General features: G+C 45.3%; 1 protein-coding gene across 1 annotated transcript in view; it reads left to right on the top strand.

Moving 5' to 3' along the window:
- Nucleotides 1-15,622: 15,622 nt before the first annotated feature.
- Nucleotides 15,623-17,833, top strand: part of PRKG1 (protein kinase cGMP-dependent 1) — a gene marked incomplete at its 5' end in the record, with an annotated part of 1,240,279 nt that continues 1,238,068 nt past the window's right edge. The window contains one exon of the mRNA XM_080822909.1: nucleotides 15,623-16,063. Coding sequence (XP_080679035.1) covers nucleotides 15,798-16,063 — 266 coding nt within the window. The remainder of the gene's footprint in view (nucleotides 16,064-17,833) is intronic.

Genomic DNA, 17,833 nt, shown 5'->3' with positions numbered 1-17,833 from the left:
TAACGTTCAGGGGGCTGTAAGGACATATTAATTTAATGTGTCTATGGGTCTTAGTCTGGAGGTTTCCACAGTATTCAGTGAGTATATGAACACTCTATTCTTGTAAAATACGAATAGCCTTTTGTGTTCAATTCTTACTTTTTTATTTTGAACGTTAGACCGTGTATAGCTATAAAACTAAAAACTGGCTAACGTTTTAAATTTCCCATTGAGGACATCTCTATAATTGGCTCTATGTTTTGCTTTAACTGGAACTGACTACAAATAACAATCCAAACTCCAGTTTGCAGAGAAGTTAAGAACTTTGCTTGCTACTAAATAATCAAAACTTTTCAAGCACCATCCATTAAGTTAGGCTGTTAATCTGAAACTGCATTATGAGAAAACTACATTACTGGATAGCCTCCACTTCTTACGTCTTTGCTGATGACAAAAGGATGTCTTTATCATACCTCTGTGTATATCATTGATAATTTGTTTTGATTTAAAGTAAAAGGCTTTTAAAAAAAAAAGGCTTTATTTGAGGGAGGAAGGTTAGACTCTATGTATGGAGTACCTTATCACTTCTGCCTCAATCACGCGTCAAGAAAAGAATAGAAATGGAAGTCCTGTTTGAAAAAAGAATCTTCGAGAAGATATCTCAAGGAAATGAGAAAGGAGCTTTCACTCCCCCTGATAACATCCTCCTCTGTCTTCCTGAAGGTAGTCTGAGAAAATATTAAATGTCACACCTGGTCGTTGAATGATAACTTTCAGATGTAAGTTCAGTGAGAATGGCTCGTTAATTCTGTGGTTACTCTGCTCTCTTAGAATTAACTTGACATTGGGGCACCTGGGTGGCTCAGTTGGTTAAGCATCTGCCTTCGGCTCAGGTCATGATCTCAGAATCCTGAGATTGAGTCCCACGGTGGGCTCCCTGCTCAAAGGGGAGCCTGCTTCTCCCTCTCCCTCTGCCTGCTGCTCTCCTGTTTGTGCTCCCTCTCTCTGACAAATAAACAATAAAATCTTAAAAAAAAAAAAAAGAATTAACTTGACATCAAAGAAAGAAGGGCTGGTGTTCTTCAGTTTAGTTCTTTAAAACTCTGTTAGACGAGAGTGGCAGAGAACCTGAGGAATGTCAGGCTGGCCTTTTTTCAAGGCTGTGTTTGGTTTTATATCAAGGTCTATCTCAACGGTCAGCCCCTTGAGTTGTGTGGCTATATGGCGCAAGCGACTTCCTCGCCCTCCCCGTGTGTGCATCGACCGTGGCTACAGATTAAGATGAATGTATGGATAAAGACGACTGGAAGTGTTTCACGTAAGAATTGATATCGATGAGCATCTTTGGCATCCGTTTATACAAGGTTTTCCCTGCTGGGGCAGCTGTCACTTGGCAATTCTGGAGGTATTTTTGGTCTTCACGATGCGGGCTGCCACGGGTGTTACCAGCCTCTGGTGCGTCGAGGCCCAATGGCCCTAATCATCCCACAAGGCACAGGACAGTCCCCCACAACACAGAATCATTTAGCCCCAAATACCAATAGTGCTGAGGTTGAGAAAATGCTGATTTATATCATATCAATGTCACTCTGGTTCTAATTTCTTAAACAATCTACATATAGAGCCATTGGGGTAGATGACTAACTCTCAGGGATGTTTTATTTTTATTGTTTTAAAGATTTTATTTATTTATTTGACACAGAGGGAAAGAGAGAGCACAAGCAGGCAGAGTGGCAGGCCGAGGGAGAGGCAGAAGCAGGCTTCCCGCCGAGCAAGGAGCCAGATGTGGGACTTGATCCCAGGATCCTGGGATCATGACTTAAGCTGAAGGCAAACATCTAACTGACTAACTGACTGAGCCACCCAGGTGCCCCTCTCAGGGATATTTTAGAAGGGATTTTGTGCGTGCATATGTGTGTGTGTGTGTGTGTGTATGCAAGTGTGCACACACGGGGGATTATATTGGGTTGTTTCTGAAATCCATTAAACTGTAAGGTAAAATGCTTTCCATTGATTTGACTCTCCTGGGAGCTGCCATAAACAAGATGCCCAAACAGCTACGAAGCTGAAGACTGTGTACCGCATCTTAGGATGGCGACTGCATTAGGGCAAGGGCGGAGCTCAACCTCATGCCACGTGTGAGGGGACGGCAAAGGAAGGAGGGCTTTCCAGCTCTTTCCGGCTAGTGTTTATTAGTGAAGCTTAGTCATTTTATTCATATTTATATATTTAAAAACTGGAAATTCAATGATTTATTTAAAAGTTTAGCTATGACCTGCTATCCTAAGGCAATGGTTTTATGGGTGCGCATATCTGTCCAAATTCATCAGATGGTTCAATTTAAATATACATAGTTTAACATCTCTAAATTAGTCCTTCATCACATTATAAAAACATGACTCACATTAACATAGTCTCATCAGAAAGGGCTCAAACAACGTACACCTGGCAAAACAGTCCTGCACTCCTCGCTCCCACCGCCTTCACCACGGTTGCAAGTTTAAATACGTATACATGTGTTTTAATATAACATGTAAAAATGGTCACCGGATGGGGCGCCTGAGTGGTTCAGTCGTTAAGTGTCTGCCTTCGGCTCAGGTCATGATCCTGGGGTCCTGGGATCGAGTCCCGTGTCTGGCTCTCTGTTCAGCAGGAACCCTGCTTCTCCCTCTCCCACTCCCTGTGCTTGTGTTCCCTCTCTCTCTGTCTTTGTCAAATAAATAAACCCTTAAAAAAAAATGGTCACCAAAATAAAATCACACAACTTTTGGCTTGTTTTTTTTCACTTTTCCTCCTGTCTCCTGTGGAGATCTTCCTACAGGTTTACCTCATTCTTTTTTGATGCTACGCAGCATTTCGTAATGTGACCATACCATCGATTACTCATGCATTTAGGTTAAATTTTTTTCTCTTTCACAAACAGCAAAAAAAAAAAAAATCTTTTTAAAAAAATGCGTTGATTTGAGAGAGAGAGCGTGTGTGTGCATGCGTGCACAGTGGGGAGGGCAGAGGGAGAGCGAATCCTACACACAGTCCGATGTGGGGCTCGGTCTCATGACCCTGACATCACAACCTGAGCCAAAACCAAGAGTCGGACGCTTAATTGACTGCACCACCCACAGTCCCCCAGAATCTTTGTATATAAGCATGAATCATGTTACAAGTTTAATTTTTAGAGGTAGGATTGCTGAGTAAAAGCAAACATATCCTTAAGATTCAGGTGGCCACTGTTAAATTGCTTGTTGCAGAAGACTAACAACTTAGCCTTTTCTGAGTGTTCAGAGGAGCCCATTTATGACAACTTGGACAATAAGGAGTATTATCAGTCTCTTAAATTACGTGTTGCTAATTTGACAGGCAAAAATGAGTTTTATCAGCAAAGATGAAGATAAAGATATTTTGTCAGTTTGTGTTGGGATTTCGGTATTTCTATTGATTTTTAGATGGTCTTCGCCTGTTATGGATACCATTGCGGTGTGCGTGTTTGCAAAACATTATCTGTGATTAGACAGAGAATGACCACACAACCCAGCAGGTCCGCTGCCGGTCATGTGCCTCAAAGAACTGAAAGCTGATGTGCACCGTAGTCTCACTCATTCACAAAAGGTAGAAGCCACAAAGGTAAAGGCCGCCCGAGTATCCATCAACAGGTGAACGTACAAACAAAATGCGATATAGATACACAATGGAATATTATCCAGCTTTAGGAAAGAAGGAAGTTCTCGGGGTGTCTGGGGGGCTTCGTTAAGCAGCCGACTCTTGATTTCGGCTCAGGTCATGATCTCAGGATCCTGGGACTGAGCCCGGTGAGAGCATTCTCTCTTCCTCGGCCCTCCCTCTGTGCTCTCCAGCCTCCCCGCAAATAGATAAGTCTTTAAAAAAGAAAAAAAAAGGAAGCTCTGAAACCTGCTACAACATGGAGGAACCTTGAGGAACGATGGTACATGAAATAAGCCAATCACAAAATGAAAAAGTACTGGAGATGGATGGCAGGGATGGTTGCATGATGAGTTTCCTTAATGTCCCTGAACTAGATGTTTATAAATGGTTAAAATAGTAAGTTTTATGTTCCCTTTATTGCACCATATGAAAAAGTGGGGAAAACGTGTAAATACATTATATTTGAATAAACAGATATACAATACATTTCAAACATACATTACATAAACATTTTTTTCCATTTTTTCCAATTGGTGAACATTTGTTCTGTCACCAATAATCTGAAAGGCTCCTTTTATAATAAACTGTATTTCCATATAGATAAGGGTCTGTTTCTAACCCACATGTTTTCACTGGCCTAGTTTTTAAATTGTCACATTGCTTTAATTATTACAGCTTTAGAGAGTATACTTGAGGATTGATAGTACAGGACCAGAGTTTTTGTTGTTTTTTTGAATGTCTTTAATCATGAAATATTTGCTCCATGTGAATTTTAAAATCAGCTCATCAACTTCTATCTTGGAAATTATGGTTGGAATTGCATTGAATTTAAAGATAAGTCTGTCTGGTGAGATACAGTCTAGTATCCAGGGAATTTTGATTAATCACACTTCTTTTCGTTTTCTGAGTATAGCATAATCAATTTTTGCTATTAAAAATTAACTGGGCACCTAGGTGGCTCAGTTGTTAAGCGTCCGCCTTTGGCTCAGGTCATGATCCTAAGGTTCCTGGATCGAGCCCTGTGTCGGACTCTCTGGTCAGTGGGGAACCTGCTTCTGTGCTGCCTCTCTCGCTGTGTCTCTCTCTATCAAATAAATCAAATCTTTTTAAAAAATTACTTTTTTAAATATATACATGTTTTTTAATTCATGTGACAGACAGAGATCACAAGCAGGCAGAGAGATAGGCAGAGACAAAGAGTGAGAGGGGGAAGCAGGCTCCCTGCTGAGTGGAGTGCCCGATGCGGGGCTCAATCCCAGGACCCTGGGATCATGACCTGAGCCGAAGGCAGAGGTTTTGACCCACTGAGCCACCCAGGCACCCCCCAAAATAAAAATTATTCTTATTGATAAAATGTTTTATAACTGCTTATGCTTAAAATCCTTCTCCAATTTTTCTCCAGTTTCCTACACCAGTTCCCTACAACAACTGCTTATTAGTTGTAGCAATTGAAAAACTGCCCTCTTGCATGCTGGTAGGGAACACTTACTATCCTATTAGCTATTTATTAATTTTGTCTTTATTGAAAAAATGATTTAACTTTTATAAAGGATAAATAGATTTTTGGCTCTCCAACAAATAGAACGAGAACTCGAATGTATGGTATGTTTTTCTCTTAAACAAATGCATGTGTTTGGATTTTCAAGGGTAGCTCTGTCAGGAAACTGTATTTCCTTTTTTCTTTTTTAAGATTTTATTTATTTATTTGACAGAAAGAGAACACAAGCAGGGGAAGTGGCAGGCAGAGGGAGATGGAGAAGCAGGTGCATTCTGGGAGTGCGATGTGGGGCTCGATCCCAGGACCCCAGGATCATGACCCCAGCTGAAGGCAGATGCTTAGCTGACTGAGCCAACCAGGCGCCCCAGGAAATGGTATTTCTTGAAGCAATCTAATTATTTTAACCTGATTTTCCTGGTGAACGGATTCTCATACTCACAAGGAAAAAGCAGTCTTTTTTTTTTTTTTTAAAGATTTTATTTATTTATTTGACAGAGAGAGATCACAAGTGGGCAGAGAGGCAGGCAGAGAGAGAGGGAGAAACAGGCTCCCTGCTGAGCAGAGAGCCTAATGCGGGGCTCGATCCCAGGACCCTGAGATCATGACCTGAGCTGAAGGCAGAGGCTTTAACCCACTGAGCCACCCAGGCACCCCAAAAGCAGTCTTTATAGAATCAAAAAAGGAGGCTAATTTTAAACGAATATAAAACCCTGTGAGGAGACCATAGTATCCCTTTATTGGCCCTGCAGATACATTTGTTTGTTTCCAAATATCACTTTGGAACTTTCCATATGTCACTTACTATACAGTTTCCCTGGTTATGGCATTTTATTAAATCCTCAGCGCCTCCTAGGATAAAATTCACTGTCCTGGGAGAGGCATTCTGGAAGGCCCTCCCTCCTCATAGACCTTCCTGGAAGGATGTGGCCTTCTGTCCCCCACACCAGAAATTCAACTAATGCATCGATTTGTTTAGCAAATTAATCCTTTGGTTTCAACAAAGTGGGACTATGTCAATTGGTGATTTGGTGGGTTTTGCTTTCTCTGGAACACTGTCTCTGTCTGTCTGTCTCTCACAAACATTCTACACCCACAATCATGGTTTATTGCTTCCCTCTCCTCTTTGCACCGTGATAACCTTTGACATTAGTCGTTTACATCTCTGTGCCCATCTTTAAACTGCTCCTCCCACCCTCTCGAAGCTTCTGGAGGGTGGGCAGCCTGACTCCCTCGTCTCTGTGCTATCCTCAGAGTCCAGCAGCGTGCCTGACACCTCTGGAAAGTGAGCAAAAATTGCTTGCGGAGTGAATGAAGCCAAGGACAGCTGCTCAGGTTACACACACATTGCTTTCTGGTTCCCTTTCAGAAGAGGAAGGCCAGATTCATGGTTTCTTTTGTAATAAAACGATTCCTGACACAGATGCCCCTTCTGTGTCTTTCTTAGAATGCTAATTTGACATTTGCGCAAAAGGTAATCCAGAGTGTCTGGCCTTGGCAGGGAGGGAGTTGTCGCTCCTGATGGATGACAGTGCTCTGGAGTCTGATAACGGGCAACTTGTGGCATTTCCCATCTGTTGTTAATATCACTCCGGGTCTGCTGGGACCGTGGAACGCTCCCAATGTTCTGAACGGAGACGTTTTTAAACGAAGAGCTTGTTGTTACCTACTCATGCCAGAGAAAATTATTTAGATGAAAAGTACAGTGACTGAAGCCATCAACACACACACTCATACACACAGCTCGCTCTCTCTCTCTCTCTCTCTCTCTGTCTCTCCAGCACTACCTCATGTTACACTAAGGTATTCCTGGCAGAGTTTCTTGCTGATGATTTTAGCCACAGTCTGAGTAACGTCTGCCCGCCCGCACGTTGTAAAGTGATCTCCCTTTATTAGATGAAGTCTTGAATGAAGGGCGCTGGTGTGGTGTGTTCCTCTTTCTGTCTTTCTGCCCCCTCTCTGCTCCCTGCAGCCGGTGGGTGCCTGGGAGAAGGATGTTGTATGGAAGGAAGGGGTCTGCACAGCCCCAGCCTTTTTCCATGCAGAGAAAGACTTTCCATATGGCTAACACAATTATTTGCAATTAACATGGAAGAGTTTTGAGGGTTTCTTGCCCTTGCCTGTCTTTAGTAAGGCTTCAAAAATGGAGCCGCAGATAGCACAAGTGGGGAAGATATAATTTTTAGGCACTTGGGAATGTCAGCTGTAAATCTGGGCGTTTTAAGGCATCCTGGAATCCTGCAGGTTCCGTGGGACAATTTTTTTTTATGGATATAAAAGCAAGTTGTAATTTATTTTTATAATAAATGGCTAGATATGTTGAAAAAATAATTTCCAAGTAAATGTGTCCTCATTGAACCAGAAATAGTACGTGAACTCTTCAGCTTAGTATGCAGTTTTGACTGGAGACCAAAAAAAAAAAAAAAAAAAATCGTGTTATTTATAAAGGCTCAAGAGACTGTCCAAATAGAGGGCTCCTTATCCCTAGTGATGGTTAGCTTTTTTTTTTTTTTTTTTAAACACAGGGCTTGTTAATTTGAAACAACGTGAGACAGGCACGCACGAATGTCTCTGTCAACAGAAGCAGGTGGTAAGAATTGAGACTCGTGGTAAATTTGTCACATCCTTTAAAAAATGTACATATATAATAATGTTTGGCTTGTTCTCTGAGAGTATCAGACCATTGCAAGGTTTTTATTAAAAATATTTAATATAGGGGCGCCTGGGTGGCTCCATGGGTTAAGCCTCTGCCTTAGGCTCATGTCATGGTCTCAGGGTCTTGGGATCGAGCCCCACATCGGGCTCTCTGCTCAGCGGGGAGCCTGCTTCCCTCTCTCTCTCTGCCTTTCTCTATACCTACTTGTGATCTCTCTCTCTCTCTCTCTTCTGTTAAGTAAATAAATAATATAGCAACCAATGCGTAATACTTTTAAGGTTAAGAAGTGCAGATAATGGCCGTGTGAAGGAAGGACACACTCTCTAAATGACGCCATCCTCCTGCCTAGATACAGAGCGTTTTATCACACAATGGGACAGCTGCATCACGTGGCATTGGACTGATCATTCTGAAAGTCAGGGATCATAGCACTGAGTTAGGCTTACAAACCAGATATTGAAACTTCTGTGCCAAATGTGTGTAAAAATAGGTATTTATGTACAGCTATGCTTATATATGAATATAAAAGTTAATGAGGAACAAACACAAGTCAAGGTGAGAGCGAATGATTGTTTCCATACAGGGGATCTGGTTAACTAGGGCACCCGAACATCCTTTTGTGCTTTTTGAATTCTATAGCATGCTTATCTATTTTCTTAATTTCATAACAATTTATTTTTTAACTTTTTTTAAAAAGATTTTATTTATTTGACAGACAGAGATCACAAGTAGGCAGAGAGGCAGGCAGAGAGAGGAGGAAGCAGTCTCCCCGCTGAGCAGAGAGCCCGATGCGGGGCTCCATCCCAGGACCCTGCGATCATGACCTGAGCCGAAGGCAACAATTTATTTTTTAAAAGGTGTTCCAAGTAAATGAGTCCAGTTTCTGTCACTTTAAAAAATCAAGCCAAGGGGCGCCTGGGTGGCTCAGTCCTTAAGCGTCTGCCTTTGGCTCGGGTCATGATCCCGGGGTCCTGGGATCAAGACCCGCATCAGGCTTCCTGCTTGGCAGGAAGCCTGCTTCTCCCTCTCCCACTGCGTGTCTCTCTCTCTGTCAAATAAAAAAATAAAATCTTTTAAAAAAATAAATAAAAATTCAAGCCAAATAATCAAGCTAAGTCATATAAAAAGCTAAACTCAAACTCAAAGGATTTGTATTCTTCCCTCCCCTCTTCTGAAGTATTTGATTAGTACCTGAGCCTGGAAGGCAGTATGATGTAGGAGCCCTTAATTTCCATGGATGACTATAGAAACACCCAATTAATTACTAAGGATCCAAGGTGATTTAAATACATCCCCAGAGGCCAACAAATGATCAAAACCACCAAAGACTATGAAACAGTTATTACTGTTGCACAGCTGGGACAAGTAAGGCTCAGCAGGTGAAATAATTTGCCCAAGGTCACAGAGCCGGTATGCTACACGGGGTAAACTACAGTGCGGTTTCTGCCCCAGACCAGTTTAAACTAGTGAATGGTCTCAATCCTTTGTAAAACCTATGGGTGGGGTGATTTACACTTTAGTCATAAGAAGATACAACTTTGAAACTTTTAAACACATCTTTTAAGGGAAGGGAGTCTGCCATACTCGCAAGGCTGTGCACACTGTCCTCAGCGTGCTTTAAGCAGGTTGTAAATTAGAACAGCTTTTTATGTCCCCAAGTATCTGTTTGAAATGTACTAAAGCAGTTTCCCTAAAAAAATGACTCTTGTAAAGGCAGGCTTTTAAGAGCGGTAAAACATTTCTGGCATTTTTAATGGATGTTTTTAATGATAGTTGAATTCATTAGTTTTATTTTGTTGTCTCAGATAGTGCCACAATCTTAGAGACTTAAAGCGACACTCAGTTTTTAATCTCGCAGCTCTGGAGGTAGGAAGGCTGGGGGACCATGGCTGGATTCTCTGTTCCAGGACTTGTAAGGCTGAGATCAACAGGGAAACACGCTGTGTTCTCCCCTGGAACTCAGCATCCTCTTCCAAGCTCTTGTGGCTCTGACGGGACTTGGTTCCCTGCCAATGTAGTACTGAGGTCCCCACGTCCTTGCTGGTTGTGTATCTGTGGTCACACTCAGCCCCTAGGTTCCAACTGCGTTCCTTGTCATGCAGCCCTTCTGTCTTCGAAGGCAACAATGGACAATCTCTCTTGAATCAAGACTTTCTCATGCTTTGAAACCCCGTCCCCAGGAAGAGCCCCATCCCTCCTTAGTCTTACCTGATTCATTTTATCTTAACATTGCCAGATGGTCTTATTTGAAAATCAACTAAGGACCTTAATCACAGTTGCAAAATCCTTTCGGAGTAGTGCCTTGATTATTAGTGTTTGAATAAGTGGGAGACGGTACAAGATACACTAAGGGTGGGAATCTTGGGGCTATCTTCAGATTCTGCCCCCATGACCAGTGAGTAGGCTGAATGTAATATAAATATTTCCTCCTCCTCCTCCCCCACCCCCTCCTGGCCTGACCCTTCACCCCCTGCTGGGCGACTTCAAAGTAGGGGGAACATTACCACTTTACTTAGGTTTATTTCTATAGGGTCATATTTAAGTGATAACATCTTGCTTTCATCTCACTTCATGTGAACCTTAAAAGATCAGGTGCAAGGGAATTCAATATCCATACATAGTTGGGCAAACTGAGGCTCAGGGAGATGATATTATCTGCCTAAAGTCCCATGGTCTTCTGTATCTCCATATTCCAGGAGAAATAGTCTGTACTTCAAGGTTCTTAATAGACTGCAGACTTTGATTTCTACAGTAGTTAAGGAGCATCATCTCTAAGTTTTATTTTTCAGAATTTTTAGGAAAAATGATTTTTTTTTCCCAAATCTGTGGATGAGATATCACAGGAAATCATACACGGAGATGCTCTTCCGGTTGGTGGCGGTGTGGGAAAGAGCTCCGTGTACAGAAACAGGACCACATGGTAAAAAGCATTTAGCTATTGGTTTCTGAAGGGACGCATTTTTTTTTCCTTAAACATACCCTATGGTTTATTAGGTAAATGCAATAAACGGAAGCTAATTTTGAAGTTTAGCTGAGGCAACATTCCGTTTGCTGTTTCCACGTTCGAGATGATTAACGCAAATATGGGTGTGTTTCAGGACTTTGAGCTTTTATCTTATATAAGGTGTGACCACACTCCTGGGCGCCAGGACATGGTTTAGGTGATAATTGTGAAGCCACATCCAGTCTGATGTAGAATTAACCGAAAATGCTCCAAGCTTCTGTTCATCACCAAGTACAAGGTCATCTTTATAGGACCATCTGGACTCCCTTTTAACTCTTTCTTGTCAAAATTTTAAGCTCAGCTGGAGCTCAAAGACAGATGTTGCTCCTAAGAACAGATGGATAATTTCAAAATGTCAGTCACAGGAAAAGCAGAATTCTCTAGAATCCTTGAAGGTAGAAAGGTGCTCTAGACCCTGGGTAGCTTCCACTGCTCAATTTATGAATGTGGGAAGTGGATCTCTTGGAGGTTTAGGGATTCGCCCAAGAGCACACAGCTTGGGAAGAGACCGAACGGGGACCTAAGATCACATCTTTAGGCTCCAAGTCCAATACTTAGTTTGCTAGTTGCATTCCTTGATGGAAAATGCATCTCAAGGAGTTTTCTGCAAATATTCTTATTTTGTAACCAAGAGAAGTGTTTGGATGTAAAGTATTGGGATTAGAGAGGTGGTTTCAATCCCTACGTCCCTTCCCCCCCATTCCAAAAGCTCGAACCTCTATCCCCGTTTTCAGTTCTCCCGATTTATCTTCTGCTGCCATCCATGGGACCTCACTCCAACCACCAACCCATGACTGTTCTCTTTGCTGGATCCTTGTAACGTGTATACTAAGGTCACTGTTGTTCCAAGGGTGGGGCCGTGGGAGTGGTTCTTCTGTTCAGCAACAAAGGCAGCAACTGCTTGAAATTAGACCAATAAAATACTTTTGGAAGGAGGAGTATTTTATCACTGACATTGTTGAGAATTTGTGGCATATACTGATAACAAAAAGAAAACTGACTTTTAGTTTAACTTTTTTTAAGATAGACACCGTCCTCCCATTGGTTCCCATGACACTGACCTAGATTAAAGGACAGGAATCCCCCATGAGCTACGAACATCTATAAAGCTTCAAGTTCTTTATAAAGTGTTTTTGGTAGGGGGGTTAGGCGATGTACCATCATAACATTTTGAAAGTACATGCACTTTAAGAAAAAAAATTTGAGGGGCATCTGGGTGGCTCAGTCAATTAAGTGTCTGCCTTTGGCTCAGGTCATGATCGTGGGGTCCTGGAATTGAGCCCCACATTGGACTCCCTGCTTAGTGGGGAGTCGGCTTCTCCTTCTCCCTCTGCCCCTCCCCACCGCTGGTGCTCTCTCTCACTTGCTTTATCTCAAATACATAAAAAAAACTTTTAAAAAATAAATAAATTTGACACTGTATGAAATATAGAGCAGATCCCCAAGTATCATAAGGAAAGCAATTTTAGTAAATAGATTGCTTTGCTGAGAAGCCAGAATCTTAGAGCTTTATCTGGATTCATACAAGGTTTTAAATTTCATGTGTTTCCATTAGCAAAGAACTTTTAGTTCTGCTTGTCACTGGGCTCCCAGTAAAGTGGACATTTTAATACATTTCAGGTTGAAGCAGTCCTGTGTAAGGGATTAAGGGATTAAGCCTAGGTCAGATTTGGACATTATACCCATGGGTGTGTTAGCTAATCTGGCTAAGCATCAGTTTATCCATCTATAAAATGGAATAATAGAACCTTCCTTATAGAGTCATTATGGGCATTAAAATCATTGCATAAAGGACTTAGCCCTGTGCTGGCACATATTAAACACTCAATAAATGTTTAGCATCACTTTTGTCATTATCCAATGGCCAAAAGATTGTAAATTCTTAATTCATTTTTTTAAAGATTTTTACTTATTTATTTGTCAGAGAGATAGAGAGAAAGCGCACAAGTAGGGGGGAGTGGTAGGCAGAGGGAGAAGCAGGTACCCTCCCAAGCAAGGAGCCTGATGTGGGACTTGACCCCAGGACCCTGGGATCATCACCTGGGCCGAAGGCAGCCGCTTAAAAGTCTGAGCCACCCAGATATCCCTAAATTTTTAATTCTTAAAAATGTACTCTGATACAAAATTCAGCATATGTTCTTTATTTCTCTCCAATGAGGAACATGGAAACCCTAGTATGGGTATTTAAGGACCTAACCTCCCTTCATTGTGGTTAAGATTTTTATTTAGCAAATTTCTCCCAGGGCACTAGATGGCGACCTTCTCCTTTAGGAAAAAAAGGAAACAGCACAAAATAAAACAGTGGTTTCATTAATACTTTGGCTTTGATAGTTGAAACTCACTGCTACAGATTTAAAAGCGAACAACACAGAGTAAAGCCATGTCTTTCACTGCTAAAGGGGGTCAGAATCATAGAATTTCTAGATTTTCAGGTGTCAGGGTAGGAACAATGTGTTTGGGAAAACATTGTATGTGGGCTTTGGGAATCCTGGAGTGACACTTATTAACTTAGGTGACCTTGGACCTTGCCTTTCAAACTCTAATTTTTTTCCTTTATAACGTGAGGTGATTTGGTTAGATGATCTTGGACATTGTTTCCAGCTTTGAAATGCTATGATTTTTAATAATTCAGTGTTTACTCTTCTACTCTTCTACCAGGCTCTTTGTGAAGTGTTCCTTGTGTTCTAAATTAAATATTTGTTAAGCCAGTGGACAAGAATTAATGTCAGTAGGTGTCGACATTACTTAAGCTAAAACTGATACATTAAAAACTAAGTAATTCTGGAAGATGGGGATGAAGTTAGGTTTTGAGGGGTGTGTGTGTGTGTGTGTGTGTGTGTGCATGCGTGAAATCTTGGTCTAAATATTCCTTTTTTAAAAATAAGCAAGGAGGGGCGCCTGGGTGGCTCAGTGGGTTAAGCCTCTGCCTTCAGCTCAGGTCATGATCTCAGGGTCTTGGGATCGAGTCCCACATCGGGCTCTCTGCTCAGTGGGGAGCCTGCTTCCCCCCACTCTCTCTCTGCCTGCCTCTCTGCCTACTTGTGATCTCTCTGTCAAATAAATAAATAAAATCTTAAAAAAAATAAAAATAAGCAAGGAGAAACATTTAAATATCTACATTTAAGACAATGTAAAATCTGAAAGAACCTGTCCCAGAGTCATTTTAAAACAATTTCTGTCTCTTCCAAAAGGTGAGCCTCCGCTAGAGTTTTGAATGTGACAAAGTTTTTGTTTCTAATGTATTATTTTAAAAGGCCAACTGTTTTGAGTGTTCCTAAAAGGATTCTAGCAGTATAAATTACTCATAGATGGAAGCAACAGAATACTATCAACAAGACCAAGAACTCCTTCTCAAATATGAGTAAATAAAGCCAGCTTTCAGCATCTGGTGTGATTAAGAAATTCAGATGTGGCTTGGAATGTTTTTAATTTAAAATAATCAGATGAGTAGAACTGACAGCAAATAATAAAGAAATCTCCAGAATAAAATGTATTTTAGGATTTATTTATAAACCAAAGTATATGCCTGCTTTTCCTTAGGTGTTTCAGACAAGGTAGAAAGAATTTTTTTATTTATTTACTTTTTTTAAAAATAAGCAGCCAGTGCTTATACCATGATCTTTCTTTTTAAGGGAGGTTACTATTTCAGAGAAAGTGCTTTGGCATCTTAGTCTGCATCTATATCTTTTCCCCTTTAAAAAAAGATTTACTATTCTGTTGATCATTACCTGGAGACGTGCTCCCCCCACAGTCACAAACTCACACAATGATTTACGTGAAGAAAAAGGCTCTCTGTGACACACACAATAGATAAGAAAAAAAAAAATTGTAGGCATTAGCAAATACTCTGGCTCAAAGAGGTAGAATAGCCCTTTAGCAGAGGGTGAGGGGGTAGACCACAGGTAAGGGAAAAACACAGATCACAGATGCAATTTCCCCCCTAAACTCGCGGATTAGCACTAGTGGTCACCATTTCTCTCAACTGTGGGAGCCGATGTCGTGATGTAATTTGGATGCCCAATGCAAACATTTTAACTGTAGCAGATGAAATACAATCCAGGTCTGAGAAGTTGACAACAGTATGGCCTTCCCCAGACCCCGCCAAACACTGGGCTCATTACCATACGCCTATTTCATTCAACTTTCCTACCAGGGGCTCACCCTTTCCAGTAAAATTTTCTGCTGAAAAAACTTGGAATTCCTATTGCCCTGTCATTCTTGTTACTTGGGGTCACAAGCACAGGGCTGCACAGTAAGAGAAACACACACGCGCGCGCGCGTGCACACACACATCCCCACCCTACCTCATCCTGAGCAGTAGAGAAATAAGAAGTGAACACAGACATGAATTTATGCAGGTTACGGACTCGAAGGCAGTCTCATATTTCTGAAATATCTCGCACTGTCTCTCACACACACCCCACCAAGTCTTTAGGCTCCGGTTACAAGGGCTGCGTCATCTGCCAGATCACATGGTAATTGTTGCTATTTCCAGGATCAAGTGGCATAAAGCTCCCCCCACCCCACCCCTTCCCTTTGGTACCATATAGCGTGGAAGAGTGATTACTGTGTGATGGGGTGAGCCCGGCTGTCTGGTCCAACCCTGCAGCGGGAAGCCAGGCTTTAGGTGGGGTGGCGCGCGCGCTGTTCTCACGGAGCCACTGGGAAAGGGGACGGGGGAGGGGGTCTCAGGGGAGGCCGGGCGGCTCTAATTGGTTTCTCAATGAAAGATAATCACCTAGTCCCCCGAGAGGCTGGGGATTAGCACTCTGCCTCTCGTCTCCGCCGCTCTTAGACGTCTCGTCCTCCCCTCGGAGCTTTCAGCGCCCTCGGCAGAAGGGGCTCGCAGACAGCGGCTCCCCGCGCCCGCCGGCCGCTCCGGGGGGCAGCGCAGCCGCGCGCTCGCACTCGGCGCCCCCTCGGCTCCGTCGCCGCGCTCGCCTCCCCCGGCCGGCGTCCGGCCGCGCCCGAGCAAAGTTTCGCGGAGGGGCCCCGGGAGGAAGATGAGCGAGCTGGAGGAGGACTTCGCCCAGATTCTCATGCTCAAGGAGGAGAGGATCAAGGAGCTGGAGAAGCGGCTGTCGGAGAAGGAGGAGGAGATCCAGGAGCTGAAGAGGAAGCTGCACAAATGTCAGTCGGTGCTGCCCGCACCCTCGCCGCACATCGGGCCGCGCACCACCCGGGCGCAGGGCATCTCGGCCGAGCCGCAGACCTACCGCTCCTTCCACGACCTCCGACAGGCGTTCCGGAAGTTCACCAAGTCCGAGAGGTAGGCGCGGGCCGGGCGCGGCGGGCCCGACGGAGCCCAGGCCCCGCTCGGGCGGGGGGCGCGGGCGCGCGCGGTGGGGGACGGCGCGGGGCGCCCCCTTCTCGCCGCCGCCGCGCGGAGTGGGGTGCCCCCAGCGGCCCGGGGCCTGGGAAGGGTTTATTTTTATTCCTGCCCGTCACGTGCCGCGCCTGGCTCTGCGGGGCTGGGAAAGGCGAGCTCCTCGGGGAGACGCGCCCCGGTGGCGAGGGGGGTGGGGAGGAGGCGGAAAGTTTGCTCGCGCCGCTAACTCGGCCGCCCCGCACCCGGCTGCGGGCGCGCCGCTCTCCGTGCGCGCGGCGCGGCGGGGACGGCCTCGCCGGGACAGAGGCGCGCGCGTCCCGGGGCCGCAGAGCTCCCCGAGGCGACCCCAGGCCCCGTCCGCGGGGCGTGCGCGGTGGTGCCGCGTCGGTGTCCCGGGGGAGGGGCGGCGGAGGCCGGCCGGGGTCGGGCTGGGCCGAGGGACTGACTCGCCCGGCGCCGGAGCCCTGCGGGGACAGTGCAGGGGCGTGGGGAGGCGGGACGGGGGCGCGTCTCCGCCGCCGGGATCCGGCCTCCGGGGAGGGGAGACCGGGAGAGGTTTATTCACAGGGCCCCTTCCCAGGCAGCTAGAAATGGCAGAGAAGCCCCACTTTCTGGACGTTCGTGTGCTGTGTTTGTGTCCCTTCCAGAAGGGCCACACCTGGGGCTGCCCTGGGCTCGGGGGCGGCTCGGTGACCTTGTACCTGGAGCAGCTCTGGGGCTGCCGGCCAGCCGCGTCCCAGGGTGGCTAAGGCGGCCTCCTTGTCTTCCCGCGGAAGCTTTTCGCGGAAAAGTTGGGGTGAAGAGGAAGGGGGGCTGTTTCTCTGGGCGCCTCCGGGCTCCTTCCTTTCCTCTCCCGGACACTTTAGGAGCCCAGTCCTTGCCCGTTCGGAGTTGTGTGTCGCGCGGTGGCGGTGTGGGGGGGGGGAGGGGGGGGGGACTCTGGCCACAAGTAGGAAGCTCTTGCACTCCCCTCGCCGCCTGCACCGGAGGAGGCAGATCGATTGGCTGCAGCATTAAAACGCCTTTGGACATTAGGGAGAGGAAGTGCAGACTCCAGAGCCCATTACTGGCTTTTAGCCCCTGGAAGCGCCCCGCCGAAAGTGCATTTCGCAGGATATTGAATATTCCATTAGGCGTGCCTTCATGCCCGCCTACCTCTTACCCCTTCCCTCTTAGATCACTTGGTGTCTGAGTTTGGGGCTCTCAGGGGACCCCTCAAATGAGCCAGCACTTGGAGGCCGGCACTTCTGAAGGGCATGCGTTTTTGTCCAGTGTCCATGGGCCCCCCACTCTGCCTCTGCACCCCTTCCTGGCCTGTCTCTCCTGTGCATTGATTAGTGTTCCTGGATGGTGGGGGATGGGGGCCCAGGAGGCTGGGCAGGGAGGGGTGAGGAGCTGTTAGAAGAGGGCCAGGACCTGGGAGTGGGCCGGGGAGCAAAACAGGAACCAGCCCGAAAGGATTCTCCTTTGGAACGTTGGGCCCGTTCCCAACCGACGTCTCAGGAGACAGTTTTCGGATTCCCGAGGGGCACTCCGCTTACATGGTGACACGGTCCACATGGCACCCTTAGGCCCAGCCGGCCGTGAAAGTCCCTAGCCAGTGGACCGACGGCCTTCTTCCTGCTGCCAGGCCGAGATGCAGCCGCTGCTCCTGTCTGGCCTGGCCCTTGATGGGGAAGCGGCTGTCCCGGGCTGGGCTGAGGCTCTGCG

The sequence above is a fragment of the Martes martes genome, assembly GCF_963455335.1.
Source record: "Martes martes genome assembly, chromosome: 14".
NCBI classification, from domain to species: domain Eukaryota; kingdom Metazoa; phylum Chordata; class Mammalia; order Carnivora; family Mustelidae; genus Martes; species Martes martes.
The sequence above is the reverse complement of the archived record's forward strand: the minus strand, read 5'-3'. Positions and strand labels throughout refer to the sequence as shown.